This window comes from Mus pahari, chromosome 10 (assembly GCF_900095145.1).
Source record: "Mus pahari chromosome 10, PAHARI_EIJ_v1.1, whole genome shotgun sequence".
In the NCBI taxonomy this organism is placed as follows: Eukaryota; Metazoa; Chordata; class Mammalia; order Rodentia; family Muridae; genus Mus; species Mus pahari.
Genome location: NC_034599.1, coordinates 53,838,056 through 53,859,600, shown reverse-complemented (window position 1 = coordinate 53,859,600; position 21,545 = coordinate 53,838,056). Strand labels below are relative to the sequence as shown.

At 37.4% G+C, this 21,545-nt stretch overlaps 1 protein-coding gene across 8 annotated transcripts in view; it reads left to right on the top strand.

The window, feature by feature from the left end:
* The window catches only part of Neo1 (neogenin 1), a 159,435-nt gene that overhangs the window by 86,607 nt on the left and 51,283 nt on the right, over positions 1-21,545 (top strand). For 5 of the 8 annotated variants that reach the window (XM_029542721.1, XM_021207610.2, XM_021207611.2 and 2 more), the window contains exon 8: positions 16,268-16,487. In XM_029542721.1, the coding sequence (XP_029398581.1) occupies positions 16,268-16,487 (220 nt within the window). The remainder of the gene's footprint in view (positions 1-16,267; positions 16,488-21,545) is intronic. The other 3 variants (XM_029542722.1, XM_029542720.1, XM_029542719.1) reach the window with 1 other exon arrangement.

The window sequence follows — 21,545 nt, the reverse complement described above, 5'->3', positions numbered from 1 at the left end:
TCAGGGCTATGAATTTTCCTCTTAGGACTGCCTTCATTGTGTCCCATAAGTTTGGGTATGTTGTGGCTTCATTTTCATTAAACTCTAAAAAGTCTTAATTGACGCATGTTCTTAGTGGAGGCTCCCTCCTCTCTGATAACTCTAGCTTGTGTCAAAGTGAGATAAAAGCTAGACAGTACATATCCAAGTTACATTATTGACAAAACAAACTGAGCTGGATGTGGTTGTGAATACCTGTAATCCAAGCATTCAGAAAATAACAAATTGTAGATTTGGAGGCAGCCAAGTTAAACTACTAGAAATTATACATGGAATATTTTAATTTACATATAATGATTTCTACTTAAGAAAATTTTAGTTTTTTCTTGAAGCAGTGTTAAGGGAGATAAAAATGTAGGTTGCATATTTGACAACTCTCTCTAAATGTTGGACATTGTAGCTTAATTTTTTGTGAATAATGAATCATATCATACAAATTGTAAGGTAAAGTATAATTTATTAAAATGTTAAAAGTAAATTTAGCCCGGCGATGGTGGTGCATGCCTTTAATCCCAGCACTCGGGAGGCAGAGGCAGGCAGATTTCTGAGTTTGAGACCAGCCTGGTCTACAAAGTGAGTTCCAGGACAGCCTGGGCTATACAGAGAAACCCTGTCTCAAAAAACCAAAAAAACAAAACAAAAAAAAAAAAAAAGTAAATTTAATCCAGGCCTGATAACTCATACATGTAACCTGAGAATTTGGGAGGCTTGAGTAGGATGATTGACATAAGCTCCAGGCCAGCTTGGCTACATAGTGAGTTGAAGTCCAGCCTGGGATAAATTGTAAAACCCTGTCTCAAACAAACTTGTTAAACCAAAAGTCTTTTTTAAAACTGAGTACATGAATAGAGATCCCTGGCTATCTGGCAAAGACCCTTCTATGCAGACTGGCATGGGAGGTGACATTGAAAAAACAAATTAGAGTCTAGCTAGAATAAATCTTAGTTTCATTTAAGTCTTTAGTTTTACAGACTTGGAGATTCAGCTAAGTGACCTGTTTTTTTTGTTTGTTTGTTTGTTTGTTTGTTGAAAAAAAAGTACTTAGCATGAAAGAACTGATACCTAGATTCTCAACTTCAAATTTATGATACAGAAGCAAGTTTTCATGTTTCTAAGACAGAAGCTCATGTGGGATTTTTTGCCCCTTTCACTTTAATTTCAAAAATCAGACTTTTAAATCAGTATTGTGCTTATACTTAGTGACAAGGCTGGTCAGCCATCATTTTAGAAACATGGCTGAGCACCAAGTAGTCTTGAGATAACAGTGGTTTACTTCACTCATAATTACCAAAATTACCTGCCATAACTCAGGAGTGTCAGAGTATATATAGTATTAATGTGCGGTCACCCTCTATTAAACCTGAACAGTTCTCACAGTGCCAGCATAGATGTTTTATTCTAAAAATCTGAATAATTGTAGTGTAAGCTCTGCTGAATGCCTAAGTGCTACTCAATTTCTAAACAAAAAGAAAGCATTTCTGTCTGATTTCTAAGACAAAGGTTTTTTCACTGAACTTTTTAAACATTAACTGAACCCAGAAAGGTATCTGGGATTTTGTTAATTAGGGTTCATGGAGATGAAAAAAAAAAAAAAAAGAGGGAATTCAGTTAAATCAAAGTGTAGAAAGATTGAACATGCATTGAAAGAATAGCAGGCAGCTCAGTTTTAGAATTCAGAGAAGAGTGAATATAGAAGTGAACATCTCAAGGAGGTGTGTGTGTGTGTGTGTGTGTGTGTGTACATATATACATATATATACATACACACATACATACACACACTAGATTCTTTAATAGCTAGCTATAGATAGCATTTGGAAAACTGCAGCAGATTTTAGGTGTGTGTCTCTGATAATAACGCTGTACCAGTTATGTGTGGTGTTTCAAGATCTCAACCATGTAGTAGCAAGAACATTTCTTTGTGTTTCTCAGAATTTTTTGCCTGGCAATAATTTGTTAAATGTTAGGTAGATATCCCTACAAAAGAAGGTAGAACCAGATCTATGATTTATTGAGTTAGTGTAAAGGAGAAGGGCTATATAAATCTCAGATTATATCCTTATTCTTTCTGGGTTAGGAAAGTTTGTCATCACTATGCTTGATCTATAATATAATGCATGTTAGTTTTAGATAACTTTGGTAAGGTTGACATATAATTATAGTTTGTTTAGCTTGAACATGGATTTAATATTCTCCAAACTCAAAGAATTTAAGACTAGAGTTTATGAGGCTAAGGTAGCAACTTACAGCCTCAGTGATATTTTTGGTATCTGATAGTTAAATTGAAAAGGTTCTGCAAATGACCTTTCCAGACTCAAAGATATGCTAAGAAATTTTCAGAAAGCAAACTTAAATTTGAATTTGATGCTATTATTTTGTTATAAAAAAGGAATAGGTTATGCAGAGTTAAGATACCAGAAGGATAGTATATATGAATATCATTTCATTGGAAGCTATATTTAAATGATTCTAAATTATACAGTAATGTTATAATTGGCAGAATATCATTTGGGTCGGAAAGACATCACTGACAATCTGGATGCTTGCAGATTTGATCTCGCACAGTATCAGTCTTGAATTGTTGTGTTTTTCATCTAAAGTGTTGGCATTGAGACTGTCTCCCAGTTGATACATGCTTATGAAATCACCAGAAATAAGTATAATAAAATTTCAAATGCAGTTGAGAAAGTTTTTTTTTTTAATATTATTGCATTCAGTGCTTCTATTGCCTCACAGGAACTGTTGTCCTAATGCTTTAGATGTGTACTTTCTTTTTTTTTTTTTTTTTTTTTTTTTTGCGATACAGGGTTTCTCTGTATAGCTCTGGAACTCACTTTGTAGACCAGGCAAATATAGTCCTGCTATATAGATGCGGCTACCATCTGAGAGGTGCTGAGTCAACACGTGCTGTCTTTTTTTTTTTTTTTTTTTTTTTTTTTTAAGGCAAGTGCTTTGGCATAGCATTTATGTGTGAGTCTCTTTGTGCATGTGTACCTGAGCTTATGCACTCTTAAGTCGTGAAGTAGCTGTGAAGGCTTTTTATTTGGATTCTGCCTTGGTAGTGGGTTTTTCCTAAGTTTTGGTTTCTCTTCAGCTCATACTCAAAAATTTTAGTTCATTAAAGTAGTCTTGTAAAAGATCTTATTAGGGTTCTTTGACTTCTTTTGCTTTTTATACATAATGAAGAGATTTTTTAAAAAAAAAAATGCTAGATTTTGGCTCCTGAAGCTGAATCTTAAAAGTATTAATGTTCTTTCAGTTGTAGCATCATGAAAATTTGTCATGATTAGAGTTAATAAATCATTAAGCTCATTGAAACGAAAATCAAAAAAAAATTTTTGGTCAAAATAGATAGTGAGTAGAAATAACTTTACACATTTTGTTTTATGTTCTCTGGTGTATTAAGAGCTTATCTGGGAAACAGCAGTTTGATTTAGAATGGAAAGAAAGACCTGTCTTTTTCTGGGGCTCACTGCTGAGGTAGGTGCGTCATTAACATCTGACACACCTTTTAAAATGAATATTTTTAACGTCAGGAAAAAGTCAGATGACTTCCTCAATACTGAAACACCCCTCCTGCACATAGAATGGGAGGAGTATTTTATTTTATAACTTCCTTCAATTGTTTATATAAGTGTTTTTTTAAACTAGCAGTCCACTGCAAGAATGCACACATAACAATAGTAATGATAACCAGAGTGTGTCCCTGGGTCATAAGATTACTTTTCAACCAGTGAGGAGTTAATTCTCCAGAGAAAGAACTCTAAGTGGGTGAGTTGTTCCTTAGAATTCTGCACCAAAAGCAAGTACTCAGAATGCATAGCTTTGTCAGTGTCAGTGAGTTCATGGTCACATTGTATTTCTTCCCTACACAGTTGTTCTAAAGTGCATTGTGAGTATTTAGCTAATTTTGAATTCCTTCATTTTGGAAGTGTGTTACTCTCTTGTAACCATTGAAACTGGGTACCAAATTCACAAGTAACAACTTAGTTGAGCCTCAGACTACTAGAAAATCCTGAAAGCTTTTAATGATGCGTTCCTTCATGGGTCTCAAGCCTTCAGGCTTCTCTGTAAACAGTTTCCTTAATTCAAGTAGCCTCACCGGTTCCTCAGAAAACTGGACATAGTACTACCGGCAGATCCAGCAATACCTCTTCTAGGTATATACCTAGAAGATGTTCCAACTGGTAATAAGGACACATGCTCTACTATGTTCATAGCTGCCCTATTTATAATAGCCAGAAGCTGGAAAGAACCCAGATATTCCTCAACAGAAGAATGGATACAGAAACTGTGGTACATTTACACAATGGAGTACTACTCAGCTATTAGAAACAATGAATTTATGAAATTCTTAGGCAAATGGATGTATCTGGAGGATATCATCCTGAGTGAGGTAACCCAATCACAAAAGAACTCACTTGATATGCATTCACTGATAAGTGGATATTAGCCCAGAAACCTAGAATATCCAAGATACAATCTCCAAAACACAAGAAAATCAAGAATAAGGAAGACCAACACGTGGATACTTCATCCCTCCCTAAAATAGGGAATAAAATACCCATGAAAGAAGTGGCAGAGACAAAGTTTGGAGCTAAGACGAAAGGATGGACCATCCAGGGACTGCCCCTTCTGGGGGTCCATCCCATAATCAGCCACCAAACGCAGACACCATTGCATATGCCAGCAAGATCTTGCTGAAAGGACACTGATATAGCTATCTCTTGTGAGGCTATGCCAGTGCCTGACAAATATAGAAATGGATGCCCACAGTCATGTATAGGATAGAACACAGAGACCCCAATGGAGGAGCTAGAGAAATTACCCAAGGAACTGAAGGGGTCTGCAACCCTATAGGTGGAACAACAATATGAACTAATCAGTACCCCCAGAGCTCGTGTCTCTAGCTGCATATGTAGCAGAAGATGGCATATTCAGCCATCATTGGGAAGAGAGGCCCCTTAGTCTTGCAAACTTTATATGCCCCATACAGGGGAACACCAGGGCCAAGAAGTGGGAGTGGGTGAGCAGGGGAGCAGGGTGGGGGAAGGGTATAGGGGACATTCAGGATAGCATTTAAAATGTAAATGAAGAAAATATCTAATAAAATAATTTTAAAAAAAGAAATAGCCTCGCATCTTCCAACTCACCGGAATTTGAAATCTTTTCATAATCTAGTACATACTCAGTTTTTAATGACAGCTCAATGTATGTTATCTAAATATGATAGTTTATGAATATTAGACCAAACTTGTTCATTACATTTCCAAATTCTATAGCACTTTACCCAATTTTTGTCCTCCTGCTCTGCCTCAAGAACTTTGTAATGAAACATAAGCACAGATCTGTTGTGTTCCTGCTACTGCTGCTTTGTGGATTCCCAGGCTGTGTTGTCAGCGTAGGATATGTGACTTACTTTCCTGGTGGATGACTGTTTCATAAACTGCAAGGCACTGTAGTATTCTAAGATGCAGCCTTTCAGATGTTAAAATGAGAAAGTAGGTCTCACAATCAAGAAAATTCAGATTGTTTTTTAGCAGCAGGAAACACTTGTTTTCTCTTGGTCAATCATTTTGCCTTCAATTCTACTTAGTCAGATCAGTATCAGTTTTCTCTTAATGTTTTCTCTTATGTACATTGGTGGCCATATATTTTCTGTACCATTATCAAACTTTGTCATTTTCTTTGATGATTTTCAACTTCAGATAGCTTTTTACTTTCTTATTTCTGCTGTCTCAATTTGTTTCTTTCTACTTTATCATTCAGCTATTCTTAAAATTGCAACATATTTAGACTTTTTTTACCCTCAACACACTTAGGGTTAATCTGATTTTTCCTCTTACTAGATGATAGGAAGTCTGTTACATTTTCACTGTCTTCTTACTCACATTGCGCCTTCTTGCAGACCACATTCTCTAAGCCACGTTTTTACTTTCTTACACTTGTCTGAAGGTTTTACATGTATAGCTGACTTGATTATATTTTATATAAATATCTCTGAGTGTGCAAGAAGTTTTAAGGCAGTGGGCATTTTAACAAACTCCTCGGCATTACCTCCATTCATTCCATCATTTTAGGTTGCCCCCTCCTTCTCTGGAAACTGTAGGATTTTGACCTGTCCTTCCATTGTGATTTCATGGTGTGCTTTGTGCACTTTTTCCTCGTGTGCAGGTGACATGTTCCCGCCATTCAACAGCATTTTTTTTTTAAGATTTATTTATTATTATACATAAGTACACTGTAGCTGTCTTCAGATGCATCAGAAGAGGGCATCAGATCTCATTATGGGTGGTTGTTAGCCACCATGTGGTTTCTGGGATTTGAACTCAGGACCTTCGGAAGAGCAGTCAGTGCTCTTACCCGCTGAGTCTTCTCACCAGCCCCTCAACAGCATTTTTAAATGTGAAGTTTGCATTTCTTTAGGTCCTAAAATGTTTTATGATGTTTTAGTTTGTTACATTGCTCTTGTTGCTTATTCTGTTATCTTCTCTTAGCCCTCTACTGTATAAATTACCTTTTGCCTGTTAATATCTTAGAAAAATATTTAGAATTACCTTCTAATGCATTTATTTTAATTATTTTTTATTTTTATTTATTTTAGGATTTTGATTCAGGTTTTTCTTCCTGAAATGTTTTTATATGATTTATTATGATTAATAGTTCCATTTCACCAGCTCTTCCCAGATCCTCTTCACCTCCTCACCTACTCATATCTACATACTTTCTCCCCCTCCATTAGAAAACAAACAGGCATCTAGAAAAATTATAATAAAATAAGATTAAAAACAAGCCAGAATAAGACAAAAAAAAAACAGCTGGGACAAAGTAAACAGATTCACACCTGGACAGTGTGCAGAGATTGAGAGACCTTAGAACACTCAGTCTAAGTCAGGTGTTTCCATCAAACCTCTTCCCCAGGGCTCACGAAGCTCTGGGATGAGGAGGCAGAAAGACTGTAAGAGCCAGTGGGCATGAAAGACACCAAGAAAACCAAGCCTTCTAGACACAGCAGGACTCTGATGCACATATGAACTCACAGGCACTGCAGCAGCATGCACAGGGCCTGCACAGGTCTAGCCTGGATGGGGTCCCAGTGTTGAGAGGGGAGCAAACACAAGCCCTCTCTGTAATACAGAGCTATCTCTAATCAGTAACTGCTTGTATAGAAAAAAATTAGTTTTCCTGACCAAGTCTCGTTGGATATTTAAACCATACTTAAGGGAAGCTTCATGTCCAGCAGTAAACGGTTAACACAAAAGGAGTTCAGTGTTATTTTAGGAGGGTTTTTGGTTCTCATAATGGTTTGTCTGGTTTTTTGTTTGTTTGTTTGTTTTTATTGTTTTTATCTTAATAGGTCTTTTGCTTATATAGTGTGGTTTTCAGTTTTCTTTTTCTAATGGGATTTCTCACTGTGTGTATATGTTCCTTGTGCTTTGTCTTTAGCTCTTTTTTTCTGAAGTCTACTTTTCCTAAAATTAGCATAGCTAATCAGTATAGTAACCAGGTAGACTTTTTTAAAAGATCATTTTTGTTTATGGTGCTGGGGTTCAAACCCAGTGTGTTGAGCGTGTTAACTAAGCACTGTGGTGCTGAACTCTATTTTTTGTCCAGTGCTAGTTTTGTTTTGATTAATGTTAACATGATACACCACTTGTCCTTTTTTGTATCATTCTGTGCCTGGTAGGTCCTCCCAATAAATACATTTTTACTATTAATGTTTTAAAGAGATAATTACAGTTTTATATCAGCATGCCTGTAATCCCAGCACTTGAGAGGCCGAGATAGGAAGATCGTGAGCTAAAGAACAGACAGCCTTGGCTGTGTAAGAGATCTGTCTCAAAAACCAAAGATGGGTTTGGAGGGAAGGAGAGAACAAGGAAGGAGGTTTAAGGTTTCGATTGATGTATAACTAGTGCAACTTGTCTCTGGCTTAGGTGTTCCAAGGATACCATTCCATCTAATTACTCATTGTTTTCTTGTGTTCTTTATGGAATGTCTCCTGTTTTTCTCTTTTCTGCTCATTTGAAAAGTAAAACTATGAGGTTTGGATATAGATTTCCATTCTTTGTTTCCACCAACCAACCTCTCACCTTCTCCCTCTTGCCCCTTCTCTCTCTCCCTCTCCTCCCCACTTCTCTCTTCTTCTCCTCCCTCTCCATGAATAAACAGTATGTGTAACTACTGTTCCTGTGTATATTCACTTTAAGAACTGAAGTTTCAACTTGTTAAGTAAACTTGTCCAGAATTACACATAATATAGTAGTTGAAGCTGAGTTGTGGCTCTCACCTCTCTAATTCACAGAAAATCAGATGCACTGAGACACTGTGTAATATTGTAGATAGATAGCTTCTAACCAGTCTCAAGGTTAAGTTCATGTCCTCATTCATTTTACACATTAGTACTTAAATTACTTTGCTATGTTAAGGTGCCTCTCTTTTGTCAGGGTCAAATCTTGTATGTTTATCAAAGCCTGACTATAAATGCCATTTTAGCTGCCAGTGTTCTTGGCCTCCAGCAGAAAGGAAATACCTAATGTCATTGAGTGTTATTTAACCTACTTTCTGTATTATGTATGCCATGGTCATGAGGTAGACACAGTTCTTTTCTATTAGTCTGCAAGAAAGGGATCTGTGTTCACTGTTTGTATCACTTATGCCATAGAGCTTTCCCAGCACTGCTAAACAGATACCATTTCAGTACAACAGTTGGTGAGCGCTGTTGTTCAGTGTGATTTCTGCCCTTACTTTGTAAATAGACTCTCTTAAATTAGTTTCTTCATCAAAGTTGTTGGCTCATTATTAATTGTATGGATTTTATTTAAATATGATAAAGGATCTTGAGCATATATGTCTTAATACTGCCTTGGGGAATGACACTTATGAATATTGAAGACATGGCAAATAGTTTTAAAACTAGATACACCTTCCTTATTACACTAGCACCAATAAGGTTATTTAAACAAGCATGACCATTTTAAGGATATTCAGGATATTTGGGAATCATTTGTACTTTAGACCTTTTCTCTTTCTAGAAGTGAAATAATGCTGATAGTAATAGGGAAATTATTCACAGGTTGAAAGTAGATGTCAGATCTATCATTGTTTCTTTCATACAAACCTTGAAAAAAATAACATATCTTTCAAGTTTTAAAACTTATGTTAGATTTTCACAAGACAATTTGATGTTTCTTTCAAATAATACATAACAAAAAAGTGCATGCTATTTCAAGTAAGCCCTATTCTTTTTTTAATCTTTTTTAAAGATTTATTTATTTTATGTATATGATACCTGCATGTACACCTGCATACCAGAAAAGGGCATCAGATCCCATTACAGATGATTGTGAGCCACCATGTGATTACTGGGAATTGAACTCAGGACTTCTAGAAGAGCAGCCAGTGTTCTTGACCACTGAGCCATCTCTCCAGCCTCCCCTCCTCCCTTTTTAAATTATATGTGCATTAATGTTTGTCTCACATGTGTCTGTGTGAGGGCATCAGATCTTGGAGGTACAGACAGTTATGAGCTGGGTACTGGGAATTGAACCCAGGTCCTTTGGAAGAACAGTCAGTGCTCTTAACCACTGAGCCATCTCTCCAGCCCAAGTAAGCCCTATTCTAAGCACAGGGTTCTTGAAAATTATTAGATTTTTTTTCTACTTGAAAAGTCAGAATGTTAGAATTAATAAAATTTCCTTATGTGGGCTTTGTTGAAAAAAATTATTCTTGTCCTGACAGATGTTTGTAAATTAGATTGTGACAGTGTACAAAGATGTTTCTCAGTCATAATCACACAGCATTATTCCTTTGCTCTATTTTTTTGTCTCATTTTCACATTTAAAACTTGGGAATAATGATGAATTTTATTATAGGAAATCTATGTCATCTCTTATGCATCTCCCTACCAAGCTGTGAAACTTGTCCCGTACACTGAGAGACACCATTGGGAGCGCTGCATACAGCTTGAAGTCATAACTACTGCATACTTTTCAGTGCCTCCTTTATGTGACAAATGACTCTCAGGAGTAAATGATATGTGGGTCTTGTTCTACTGTTTTTATTTTTAATAAAGTACTGTGACTGGTAGCCTAGTATGGTTGATTCCCTGACTGAATGTGAATGCTTTTACTGAACCTCTTTCATCTATTGGTGTAGTTGTTTTATTGGATTCTAGTTGTTGGTCTGTGCATCTCAAAAGCTTGTTTGTTTTTTAATTGCTTCTTTTCAGCTGTTGGCTATAGAGAAAATGAACTGTGCTTTCAGAATTGTGGAATAGGACCCAGAAGAGAAGTTCTCAGGATGAGTACTGAGCTGTGTGAACTTTGATATACACAGGTTTTGTCAGTTTTAGAATGGCATCTCTAACAGTTTGATTGGTTTTCCAACGGCACTTATAAAAACAGCTTATCTCTACCCTGCTGGTATTGGGAAGACATTGCCTGATAGAAACCATGTGAAATGACGGGGTGTCTTTTCAGTTTTTGTTAGAATATGGTACCATATTTACCAGTGTGACAGCCCTACTGGCTTTACTCTTAAAATGATGACACTCTTTAGGGAAACTGTTCCCACATTCATTGTGAAGAAGCTGGCTGTGATTAAGAATGCTTCCTGTAACCATAGAAAGTAGCCTGGACTGCCTAACAAGACCCTGTCGTTATTTTGACAATGCATTCATCTCCCTACTTCCTGACTGGAATGGAATGTGATCATTCTCCTCCTGCTGCCACAGCTAAAATTGGTCTGTGTTACTGCCACAATTATCCACTATAATGTACTATGAGCCCAAATAAACCCTTTCTTCCTTAGTGGCTTTTGACAGGTGTTTTTCTCACAGCAACAAGAAAGGCCCTCAAAATACTAGGCAGGTGCTCTACAATTTACAGTTGATCTTCCTCCTCGATTTAGGTGACTTTATTTGTTGTACTTTGTCTCACCTCCCAGGTGTTGACAGGTATGTGGAAATAAAATAAAACATTGACATCTAGAAATTAATAGCATGTCATTTATCAAGCAAACTGTTGGATAATTGGAGTTAGCCTTGAATATAGTCACTCATCTTAAAAGATACAAACTATCCTTGAAGCCCATACTTCTTGAGTTTGTTGTACATAATTATTTATTATGGTCAGTACCATAATCCAGAGTCTTTTATTACTGTTCTACTTCTTTGAGAGAAGTTACTAATAACTTTTGCAGCATTTTAAAGCACATATAACTATAATAGAATATTGAACTTATTTCTGCAGTAAACAACCAGACAATAACCAAACTAGACAAAGAATATAAAAGAAATATTTTAAACATTTTGTAAGCATGCGAGGATCATGACCACTAAGATTAGTGAAATTAGCCCCATCTTCCTGCCTGGAATACTTGCTGCTGCCCAGGGTGGGTAAGGGCACCCTTAGTCAGAGCTAGATGGAAGAGCTGGGTTGAGAAAGGTAGTGGGAATTTATAGAGCAGACTACTTGAGAGAAAGGCGGGAAAGAAGCTGAGAGTTGTAGGAATTCATTCTCCTCTAGTCTTTTGGATACCATGTTGCAATTATGTTCTATCTGTCTCTTTAAATTTGACATTTCTGTAGACTTCTGATCTACCATATCTTCAACACTTCCAAAGTTTTGGTCAAAGTATATGTTCTCTCATTATCTTATGATTATGCTGATGTGATTTTTCTCTCCTTAAGTACAAATGGTAAGTGACCCTGTAGTGTTTCTGCATCAGAAGTACATGATGTTTGTCAGTATGCCTTGCTGCTTGGTCATGTTAGCCTTGATGGTGTGTGTGACTTGGCTGGTATCTTCTGTTCTCCTTTCTTATCTCCTCTGATTACTTGAGTATAAATGTTGCAGAGGATTTTGAAGTCTCAGAGCTCCATCTTATACATGTCATCCCTGCTTCCAAATGTACTGACAGTTGATCAATTGATTTTTGTCTTTTCAGTCTGCCCCTTTGTAGTACTTGGGATGCCAGAATTTCTTCTATTAAATTTACTTTGCTCTTATCTGCCTTATTTCTTAATACATTTTGATTTACTTAAAATGCTTTTTTGTTTAATACAAAATGGAATTTATGATGTCCTGGCTATTATTGGAATAATTCTTAAGTCAGGTATGGTGGTGCATGTTTTTAATCCCAGCACTCAGGAGGCAGAGGCAGGCAGATTTCTGTGAGTTCAAGACCAGTTTGCTCTACAGAGTGAGTTCTGGAACAGCCAGGGATATACAGAGAAACCCTGTCTAGAAAGACCAAAAGCAAACTAACTAAAATCAAACAAAAAAACCTCATCTGTGTAAGGAATAATAAAAGTGACTCTATGCTTGAGAATATTCAAATTTGTTTTTATACAGATGTAGTAGCCTCTTCAAGCCATATGTTGTACAAAAGTTTGTGAAGCAACATGTTTGGCATCATTCCATTTCTTTATGTGTGTAAATATAAAGACATCTGTGTGAATCAGCTTTCTATTGCTGTGATAGAGTTCCTGGGGAAACTACCTAGAGGAAGAAGGTTTGTTTGTCTTTTGCTCATGCTTATGGAGTTTCTGTCCATGGTTGTGTAGCTCTGTTGCTTTGGGCTTACTATAGTGAAGTATTTCATAAGGAGAGCATTAGCGGAGCATGTTCACTTTATGACTTCTGAGAAGTTGAGGAGAGGGAGACAGGGAAAGGGTTTAGGAGAAGAAAGGAGATCCCAAGAAATATTTCAGAAGATATAAAGATACCAACTACATTCTACTATAAAGAGTTGGATGTAATGGAAAGTGAGGGGGTCTCTGTAGGTGTCAGACAAAGAAACAAACCACATGAAAAGATAAGAATGAAAACCAGATTGATTTTATCAACCTGGATCAGACTTCTGAGAGTCTAATGCCAGGTGGTTCATTGTCAGCGTATTTAAAACATGGTACAATATGGGAAAAGGTTTCCAGGCAACAATCAGTCCAATTCCAGATGCACAATAAAGCTTAAGATGTTGACTACATAGAAACTCCTTTTTAAAGTACATATAACCATAGCTAAAAGGCCTAGAATTTAGTGTGGTCTCTGACCAGTAGCATAGAGGTCAGCAGACCATAAGGGATCTCCCCCAAGGTAATGGTCTAGAGAGGGAAGAATCTGGGATAAACATTCTGTGACATCTCCCTAAGGATGAGTAATGGTTTAGAGATAGAAGAGTCTGGGAAAAGCATTCTGGAACATTTGGGTGAGGACTGCCTCCACAGTTAGCAAAAAGGTCACCAGGTCATTAACAGCCCCCACTCTCGGCTTTCTGGACGGAATACAGGTGTTTGATTTCTGTCCTCCATCGAGGAGATACCCCTTCATGATTAGCATTCCTGGTTCCCATAATGCTTCTCTGGAGCACCCTCATACCCTCTACAAGAAAGGAAAACGTTAGTCCTTCTACTTTCACACTTCTGCTTGTTATAGGTTGTTTTTATAATTTACTATGTCTTTACAATAAAGAGCATGAAATTACTCCACATGGTTGAACACCCCAGCAGCTTCCAGGCACAGGCGCTCTTTTCAGTAGGTTCTCTGCAGTACATGATCTTGGCTGGTATTTAATCTAGGGTGCCTAGAACTGATCACTGTCTGGGAGAAAAGATTGCATGATTAAGATTTAGAAGTGTTACATGCAAACAACATAGGATTTTTCTCCTGTAGAATTGTCAGATTAACACTAGGCTCCCATGTGTCTCTTTGTCTCTGTATCTCTGTCTCTCAAACACACACACACCCTCTTTTTCCCTCCCCACCCCCCTTCTTTCTGGTACACTTGCTAACTTATTATACATGTGATGGCGTATGGAGCTGTACCTTCTTTGACACTCATGCGTCATGTAGATCTCGCCCAATTCTAGGCAATGTTACCATGAACATCCCTGGGACTTACCAATATAGTAGAGTTCTTTACATGAGGAAATAAAGGGCTACAGAGAATGAACCTTTCCCAAGACACTCTCTTGCCATTTGAAGGAATTTAGAAACTATACATACACACACACACACACACACACACACACACACATTTTGTATTTCAAAATGAAATTTTAAATGTGCCTACTCACAGCTCACTTCACTGACTTAAGTAGGTGTCAAATTAGAATAATTGGATCCTCTTAACCAAGGGCAACATGTCATGTCCAGCACAGAACTTAATGATTTCCACCTTCAGAAACAGCTTCAGGTGTGTGTAATATGTTAGTCTCGTGAAGCTATCTGTCCTAGACTGGCCTGTGTCTGTTGCTATAGACATGGATAGTGTGAACAAAGAAGCTGAAAGGCTCATTCTTCTGCAGTGAGCCAGAAAGATCCAGAATACAGCATGAACAGTATGTTCCATCACACAACAGTCTCTCTAGGCTGGGGAACTAGATTGGGAATCAACCCGTAGAAGACTGTGAGCCCAGAGCTGAGGTTTTCAGGCTTATGCTGTGGGAAGTTTTGGAGCAGAGTGAGTGATCAGATCTTTGAACTCTCATCTTTGAACTCTCAGGAATAAATTCTAATGGCAGAAGAACAACAAAACAGCATAATTTTCAAAGATTATAATTGCATATATTTGGCCTCAAGATAAGTGGTTTGTTTCACTTAGGCTTTGAGCCTGTGATGACTGTTATAAAAGTCTTGGAGTAGTTTCCAGACGTTTTAATTTTGTGGAAGACTTAGATAGGTTGTTTTAAAATCAAGTGTTTTGTGTAACAGAAATGCCCTAGGACACTGTGAGCATTGTTATATTAGGCTATGTGTCTCAGTAATTTTGTGCTTATAGCTGAAGAAAACTTCATAATGTTACATTTTAATAGACTAACTCTTCCAAGGAGTAGACATAAAAAGAAGAGAACAGGAAAGAATAAGTGATTCCCAGTGACACAGCCACACTGGAAGTGAAGTTCCTGCTGGCTCCATTCAGGGCCTTTACACTAGAAGTCAGAGTTAGGTTATCAGTGTACCACTTGCTATTACCCAGGTTGTATCTCCTTTAAATATCATCCTCTGTAAGACTGAGACAATATGGTAGTACAAATTACAGAACTGTTGTAATGATTTACTGGTCCACATAAATGTGACAGAGTTCCTTGTGGAAAGTGCTCAGATACCTCTTAATTCAGAACTGTGTACAAGGTAAAAGTGCTTATCTAGTCTGGTGGAGGCCCTGGGGTCCATCTCCATAAATGGCAGATGTGGGAGAAACAAAGTTTACAAATTATTTTTTCCTCTGATTGTTTCCTACCAATTTCCCTAGGTAGTTTGTAGTAACTTTTTTTTTTAGCATGAGACCCTCTCTGAGGGGTGGGGTGGTATGTGTGTGAGAGAGATTAAATTTGTACTTTGTCTCTAAAAGGAAGATTTAGATTGAGTACAAGGAATAAAGTTTCTAAAATCAGATCTAATAGGGAAGAGCAGGTTGGCCACAGCTGCTTACTGCTTCCATTACTTCATCTCTTATACCCAGTACTGCATGTCTGGAGCTGTTTACATGGTGGAAGATCCTGACAGAGGATCCTAAGTGACCTATATTGTTTTTGTGGTCTTGGAATTTTGGGTTTGGGTTTTTATAGTGATACAGCTAAATGGATTGACATAAGAACAATTGAAGTGTAATTTATCACGCTGAGGAAAGTTGTCACTTCCCTGGGTATTGCCAATGTGGATAACAAAGTATTGAAGTTGCAAGTGTAGCTTTCTAATCTGTAAACCTGAAAAAATAAATGAAGTCATATCCCCCACCACAGACTTTCCCTGGGGCCCGTCATAAGAGTGTAATGAGGAGTACCTATACTATAATCATTATAGATAGGTTTTTCCATGATTTGGTAAAGTAGAAAATACTGAGGTCCACCAAACTATGAGAGTTATATGCAGAGTTTAACACATATTGCATGCTGCTTTCAATATTAAGACAACCTGGGCACTGCTGTGTCATCATTTAAGATGTGTTATTCTCAGCTGTCTTTTCCCTGTCCTTATCACAACCCTTATCAGATTAGAAAATCTGTTCCACAGTGATGTGTCTTGAATATCCCCATTAGTTTGCAGTAGTTACCCCGGCCTGCATGTTAGCCTTCAGTTTAATGACCTTTTTTATGTTCACTCATTTTATTTTATTTCCCATCGTGGTTTTGTTTATTTCTTTTTTGTTTTTTGTTTTTCTGTTCTCTTTAAAAACCGTCGTGGTTTGCCCTTCATATTCCCCAATGTTTGCACATGACAAGATGTTGCCATCCCAACATTACCTCCCACTTCACTGACCAGTGCCACTACTGACCATCTAGCACCAGCCACAACGGGACCACTACCTTCAGCTCCTCGAGACGTCGTGGCCTCCCTGGTCTCTACTCGCTTCATTAAATTGACATGGCGTACACCTGCATCAGACCCTCATGGAGACAATCTCACCTATTCTGTGTTCTACACGAAGGAAGGGGTTGCTAGGTAAGTGCTGCATGTTTAGAGCCAGCATGTTCTTACACCCTGCCAGGTCATGCTCACCCTGTTTTATTGTGCAGGATTTTTTTTTTTTAAACCACTTTTTAGTCCAGAAAATAAGTGTTGAAATATGTCTTCCCCAGTGTTAATTTAGGTCATTATATAAACTCCAAGCACATTGAAGTCCTAGCAGTTTTTCCTGCCTTTCTGAAAAAAATTGGAGAAAGTAGATAGAGCTGTTTAGGTGGAAGCATCAGATATAGCCTGGACTGTGGCTGGTTTGTTTTGTTTACTGATTGTATTGCGGGGACTCAAACCAAATCAAATCAATATGTATGCTAAGTAAACATTGCCACTGAAACACATCTCTAACAGTAGAACTATATACCTTTTTCATAAGATTGATTCAGCACAAAGTGTAAAGATTAAAGTCAGTATAACTTATTAGTCAAATGAATTTAATTTTGTACCTATAGGGTCTTTTGATGTCAAAAGAGTACTTAGGAGTAATGCCCCTAAAATGCCACTGTTGGTAAATTCTCTGGTACCTCCACCCACCTCAGGAGCTTATCTTGTTTACAAGAGGATGTCTAGAATCTCCAGACCACTTTATCCCACAACCTGGCTTTATTTATGTGTATACTCTCATTTTCCTTTCTTCCCAGTTAAACTCATTTTCTAGAGAAGCCAGTCTACTTCTCAGTGGTGCCTCTGTTCCCAGTCTCTCTGGGTTCTTTCTCCTTTCCTCTTTCCAGCTAAAGCTATATGTCTTATTCCTTCTGTACCAGTCTAAGCCCCATGAAGCCCTCTCAGGGCAGTCTCTATCTTGGCACATTACTCTTACTCTCCATATGAATTGAAACCACTGATATTGACAATTAACTATAATAATAAGAATAATTTAAAGTTGTCTGGTTGTTTCATGTGTATTTACATTGTTTTCCCCACCAAATTATGAACTCTGTGAAAGACCCATGTCACCTGCTGACTGTTGTAGATTATTTCATTGTTCATTGTTCTCAGCATAGGGCCTTAACACATAAGTACAGTTTATTTTTCTGCTAGGGTACCTGTAATTGTTTTATTTACACACACACACTGTGTTTATGGCCGGACTACCAAGCTCATCAGGTGTAGGACCTTGTGATACTGCCTCATCACAAATTACAATAATATACTTTTATATTGATAGCGTGGACTACCTGTCAAATAATGCTTACTGAAAACAGGTTGTTTGAGATTTTACAAAGATAAGGAAATAAAGTCCTATACATAAAATGATGGTACAGTATTAGTCTACTGAACATGAAAGACATTAAATAAAAGGAAGTTTAGAGAGTGGTAAGTGCTGAGAACAAGAAAACCAAAATCTAAAACAAGAAAAAAAGAAAGAAAGAAATAACATAACCTCCCAGATCCCAAACTCACACCCACAGTGTTATCATCTTAAAAACAAGGATAATAAGAATGAAGCAGAAGCCCATGAACCATAGTGGGTTCCAGTATCAATGTCAGAATAACCTACGGGTGACTTTAATTGCAAATGTCATGTAAATTCACAGGGAAGAAGGCATCTAGTTATTCCTACACATAAGGCACACTATCTCTACAGCAGGACCTTTGCCTTCATTAATACTTACACCATAAATAAATTTCCCAAACAAATAACTATGCTTGGTTTCTTGTCATGCTCAGATAACACCCCTCAGGTCTCCCCTAAATGCCCACATACAAGTTTCTATTCACTTTTACACTGTATTAGGCCCAGCTTATCCTAGCACCTTTTGTTAAATCTTCAGAATTTACAAATCTGATTATGTCATTTGGGAACTAGAAGTGGGCTGAGAATTTTACAATGACAATTGCAAGGACACAAGAGTTCAGATTCCATGTCTGGAATAAGGATGGTGACACCTTAGCGGTCACCTCCCTGACCCAGAACTTTTGGTAGAAATCAGTATGAGGTTAAAAATAAAGCACATGTTTAGAACCACATGTTGGAATGCCAGTAAGAATTTGGGCATAATGGAAAGAACCCAGATGTCCCTCAACAGAGGAATGTATACAGAAAATGTGGTGCATTTATACAATGGAGTAATACTCAGCTATTAAAAACAATGAATTTATGAAATTCTTGGGCAAATGGATCTGGAGGATATCATCCTTAGTGAGGTAACCCAATCACAAAAGAACTCACTAGATATGCACTCACTGATAAGTGGATATTAGCCCAGAAACTTAAAATACCCAAGATATAATTTACAAAATACAAGAAAACCAAGAAGAAGGAAGACCAATGTGTGGATACTTCATTCTTCCTTAGAATAGGGAACAAAATACCCATGGAAGGAGTTACAGAGACAAAGTTTGGAGCTAAGACGAGAAAGGATAGACTATCCAGAGACTACCCCACCCAGGGATCCATCCCATCATCAGCCATCAAACCCAGACACTATTGCATATGCCAGCAAGATTTTGCTGAAGGGACCCTGATATAGTTGTCTCATATGAGTCTTTGCCAGTGCCTGGAAAATACAGAAGTAGATGCTCACAGTCATCTATAGGATGGAACACAGGACCCCCAATGGAGGAGCTAGAGAAAGTACCAAAGGAGCTGAAGGGGTCTGCAACGCTATAGGTGGAACAACAATATTAACTAACCAATACCCCCTGAGCTCGTGTCTCTAGCTGCATATGTAGCAGAAGATGGCCTAGTCGGCCACCATTGGTAAGAGAGGCCCCTGGGTCTTGCAAACTTTATATGACCCAGTACAGGGGAACTCCAGGGCCAAGAAGTGGGAGTGGGTGGGTAGGGGAGCAGGGCCAGGGGGGGGATAGGGAACTTTCAGGATAGCATTTGAAATGTAAATAAAGAAAATATCTAATTAAAAAAAGAAGAAGAAGAAGAAGAAGAAGAAGAATTTACCTGGGCTGTGGTGGCGCACGCCTTTAATCCCAGCACTCGAGAGGCAGAGGCAGGCAGATTTCTGAGTTCTAGGACAGCCAGGACTACACAGAGAAACCCTGTTTCGGAAAACCAAGGGGAAAAAAAGAAAAGAATTTGGGCATAATAAAATGGGAATGGACGATTTTAGTCTTCTGAGCAATTGTGCCCCCTGAATTAACAGTTTGTAGTTAGCAGTATTTTGAAAGCACTTTTCAAATTTATAATAGAAGGAAAAAAATTCAGAGAGATAGCAGGTATGTTGATCTAGATGCAGCAGTTGACAGCCTGGGTGAAGGTAACAGCAGTGACTTAAAATGAGTAGGAAATGTGGAAAATATTAAAGAAAATGCTTTAAGAGGCTTTGTTACTGCATTAAGCTTGGTTTCTGAGTACAAGCAATGAAGGGATAAAAGAAGTCTAAAATGAAATCTAAAACCTGTATTGTGATTATTTTGTTTTATAATATAAACAGTTTATTTAGCCTTCTTGGGGTTATATTTATCATCCTAAAAACAAGGATAATAAATTATTGTGTGCAGTATAGTAAGAATACAGTGTAAAAATGTAGACCATTGCCTTACAGGCAGACTTCTCTACTTCTGCATTTAAAAATTCAACCACCAGGTGGCACTGTGTGCCTTGGTCATAAGTAGTAATTCTATTGGGCACTTAAGTTGTGTAGTCCAGAGGGTCCTTTGTTTGCCTTTCGTTATACCTGTGTAATATTAGTCCTCTTTACCATTTAAACACCTCTATTTTAAAAGCCAGTGATTTTCTGATATTGGCTATTAAATGAAGAGTTGAGAGTTACTCCAAATATTAATAGTATTTTCAAGATAGATGAAGCGTTAGAACTGTTAGTATAATTCTAGGGCTGCATATTATGGATACCAGGCCAAATAGGAACCATTATTTTTATGATTCAGGAGCTAATAATTGTTTCTGTGTTTTAAAACAGTGATTTTTTTAAGCTTTATATAAGCAGGTGTTTTGCCTATAAGCTTTACTGTCTAGTACTTTTAAGAAAAAGTTGCCCAACCTGTCTCATTCTTTCATTAAATACCTAAAGAAAGTAAAGTTCAGAAAGAGCTAGTGGCTTGATCATAGTCTCTTGATAGGCTAACAGCCCTACCATAACCAGAATTAGATTTCCTAGCTTCTTATTCAATACTGTCTTAATATAAAACATACTTTTTTCATTCTCATTTGATTCAGTTCCATTGTAACTACACAGATATTCTGAAAATAGTCCTTTCTGATGATCACTGGTTCCTATCTGACACTGCCTATTCTCTCTCCTGAAGAGAAACTTGGTTCATATGGACCATCTATCAGAGCCTTCTTAGATGGGGCTTTCCTCTCTGGGAATCATGCTTATGACTCCCTGTTTATAATAATGACTCTATAGAAATCTGTTTCAGGTTTTAATAATGTCACTGGTTTCTCCCACTTCCCCACCTTTCAGAGAGGAACAAACAAAAGATACATACAATTTCAGCAATGTAATACTTAGGATCCGAAGGCAAATTTTAAATTCTGTATGTGTATGTCTCCTACTATATGTGAGCGTTCTGCCTACAACTTGTGTAGTGTGTAAGCATGAATGAGACAGTCGTATACTTCAGTTTCAAGTAAAATAGCATCCCTAGTTGTTTCTCTAGAAAATATGTAGTTTAAAAATGAATATACAGTAAGTCATAGCCTGTACTCTATAGATCAGTCCTTCCCATTAAACAAAACGGGTCATTGGTGATCAAAACAACGTTTAGCTACCTCAAAGTATTAAGAAATGAGTTGATAAGCTTCCTCTAAATCTGGTAACTTAGAAGTTTAGACAAAGACAAAATAGTACTGTAGATATCTTAGGTATTGCTAAACAATAATTTTTAATACTATAGTATTCTATTTAGGCGATCTAGCCAACTATAGTGTAACAACCTCTTTAAATATTCTGTGACTACTTTGTTGGGTTTTTCTCTACCAATTAAGGTGTTTTTAATTTTTTAGATGAAAATATAATTACACTGGTTCCCCTTTTCCCCGTCCTGCCTCTAACTCTTCTCATTGTCCCCCTTCCAATTCTTGGCCTCTTCTTGGTTATGTTTCACACACACACA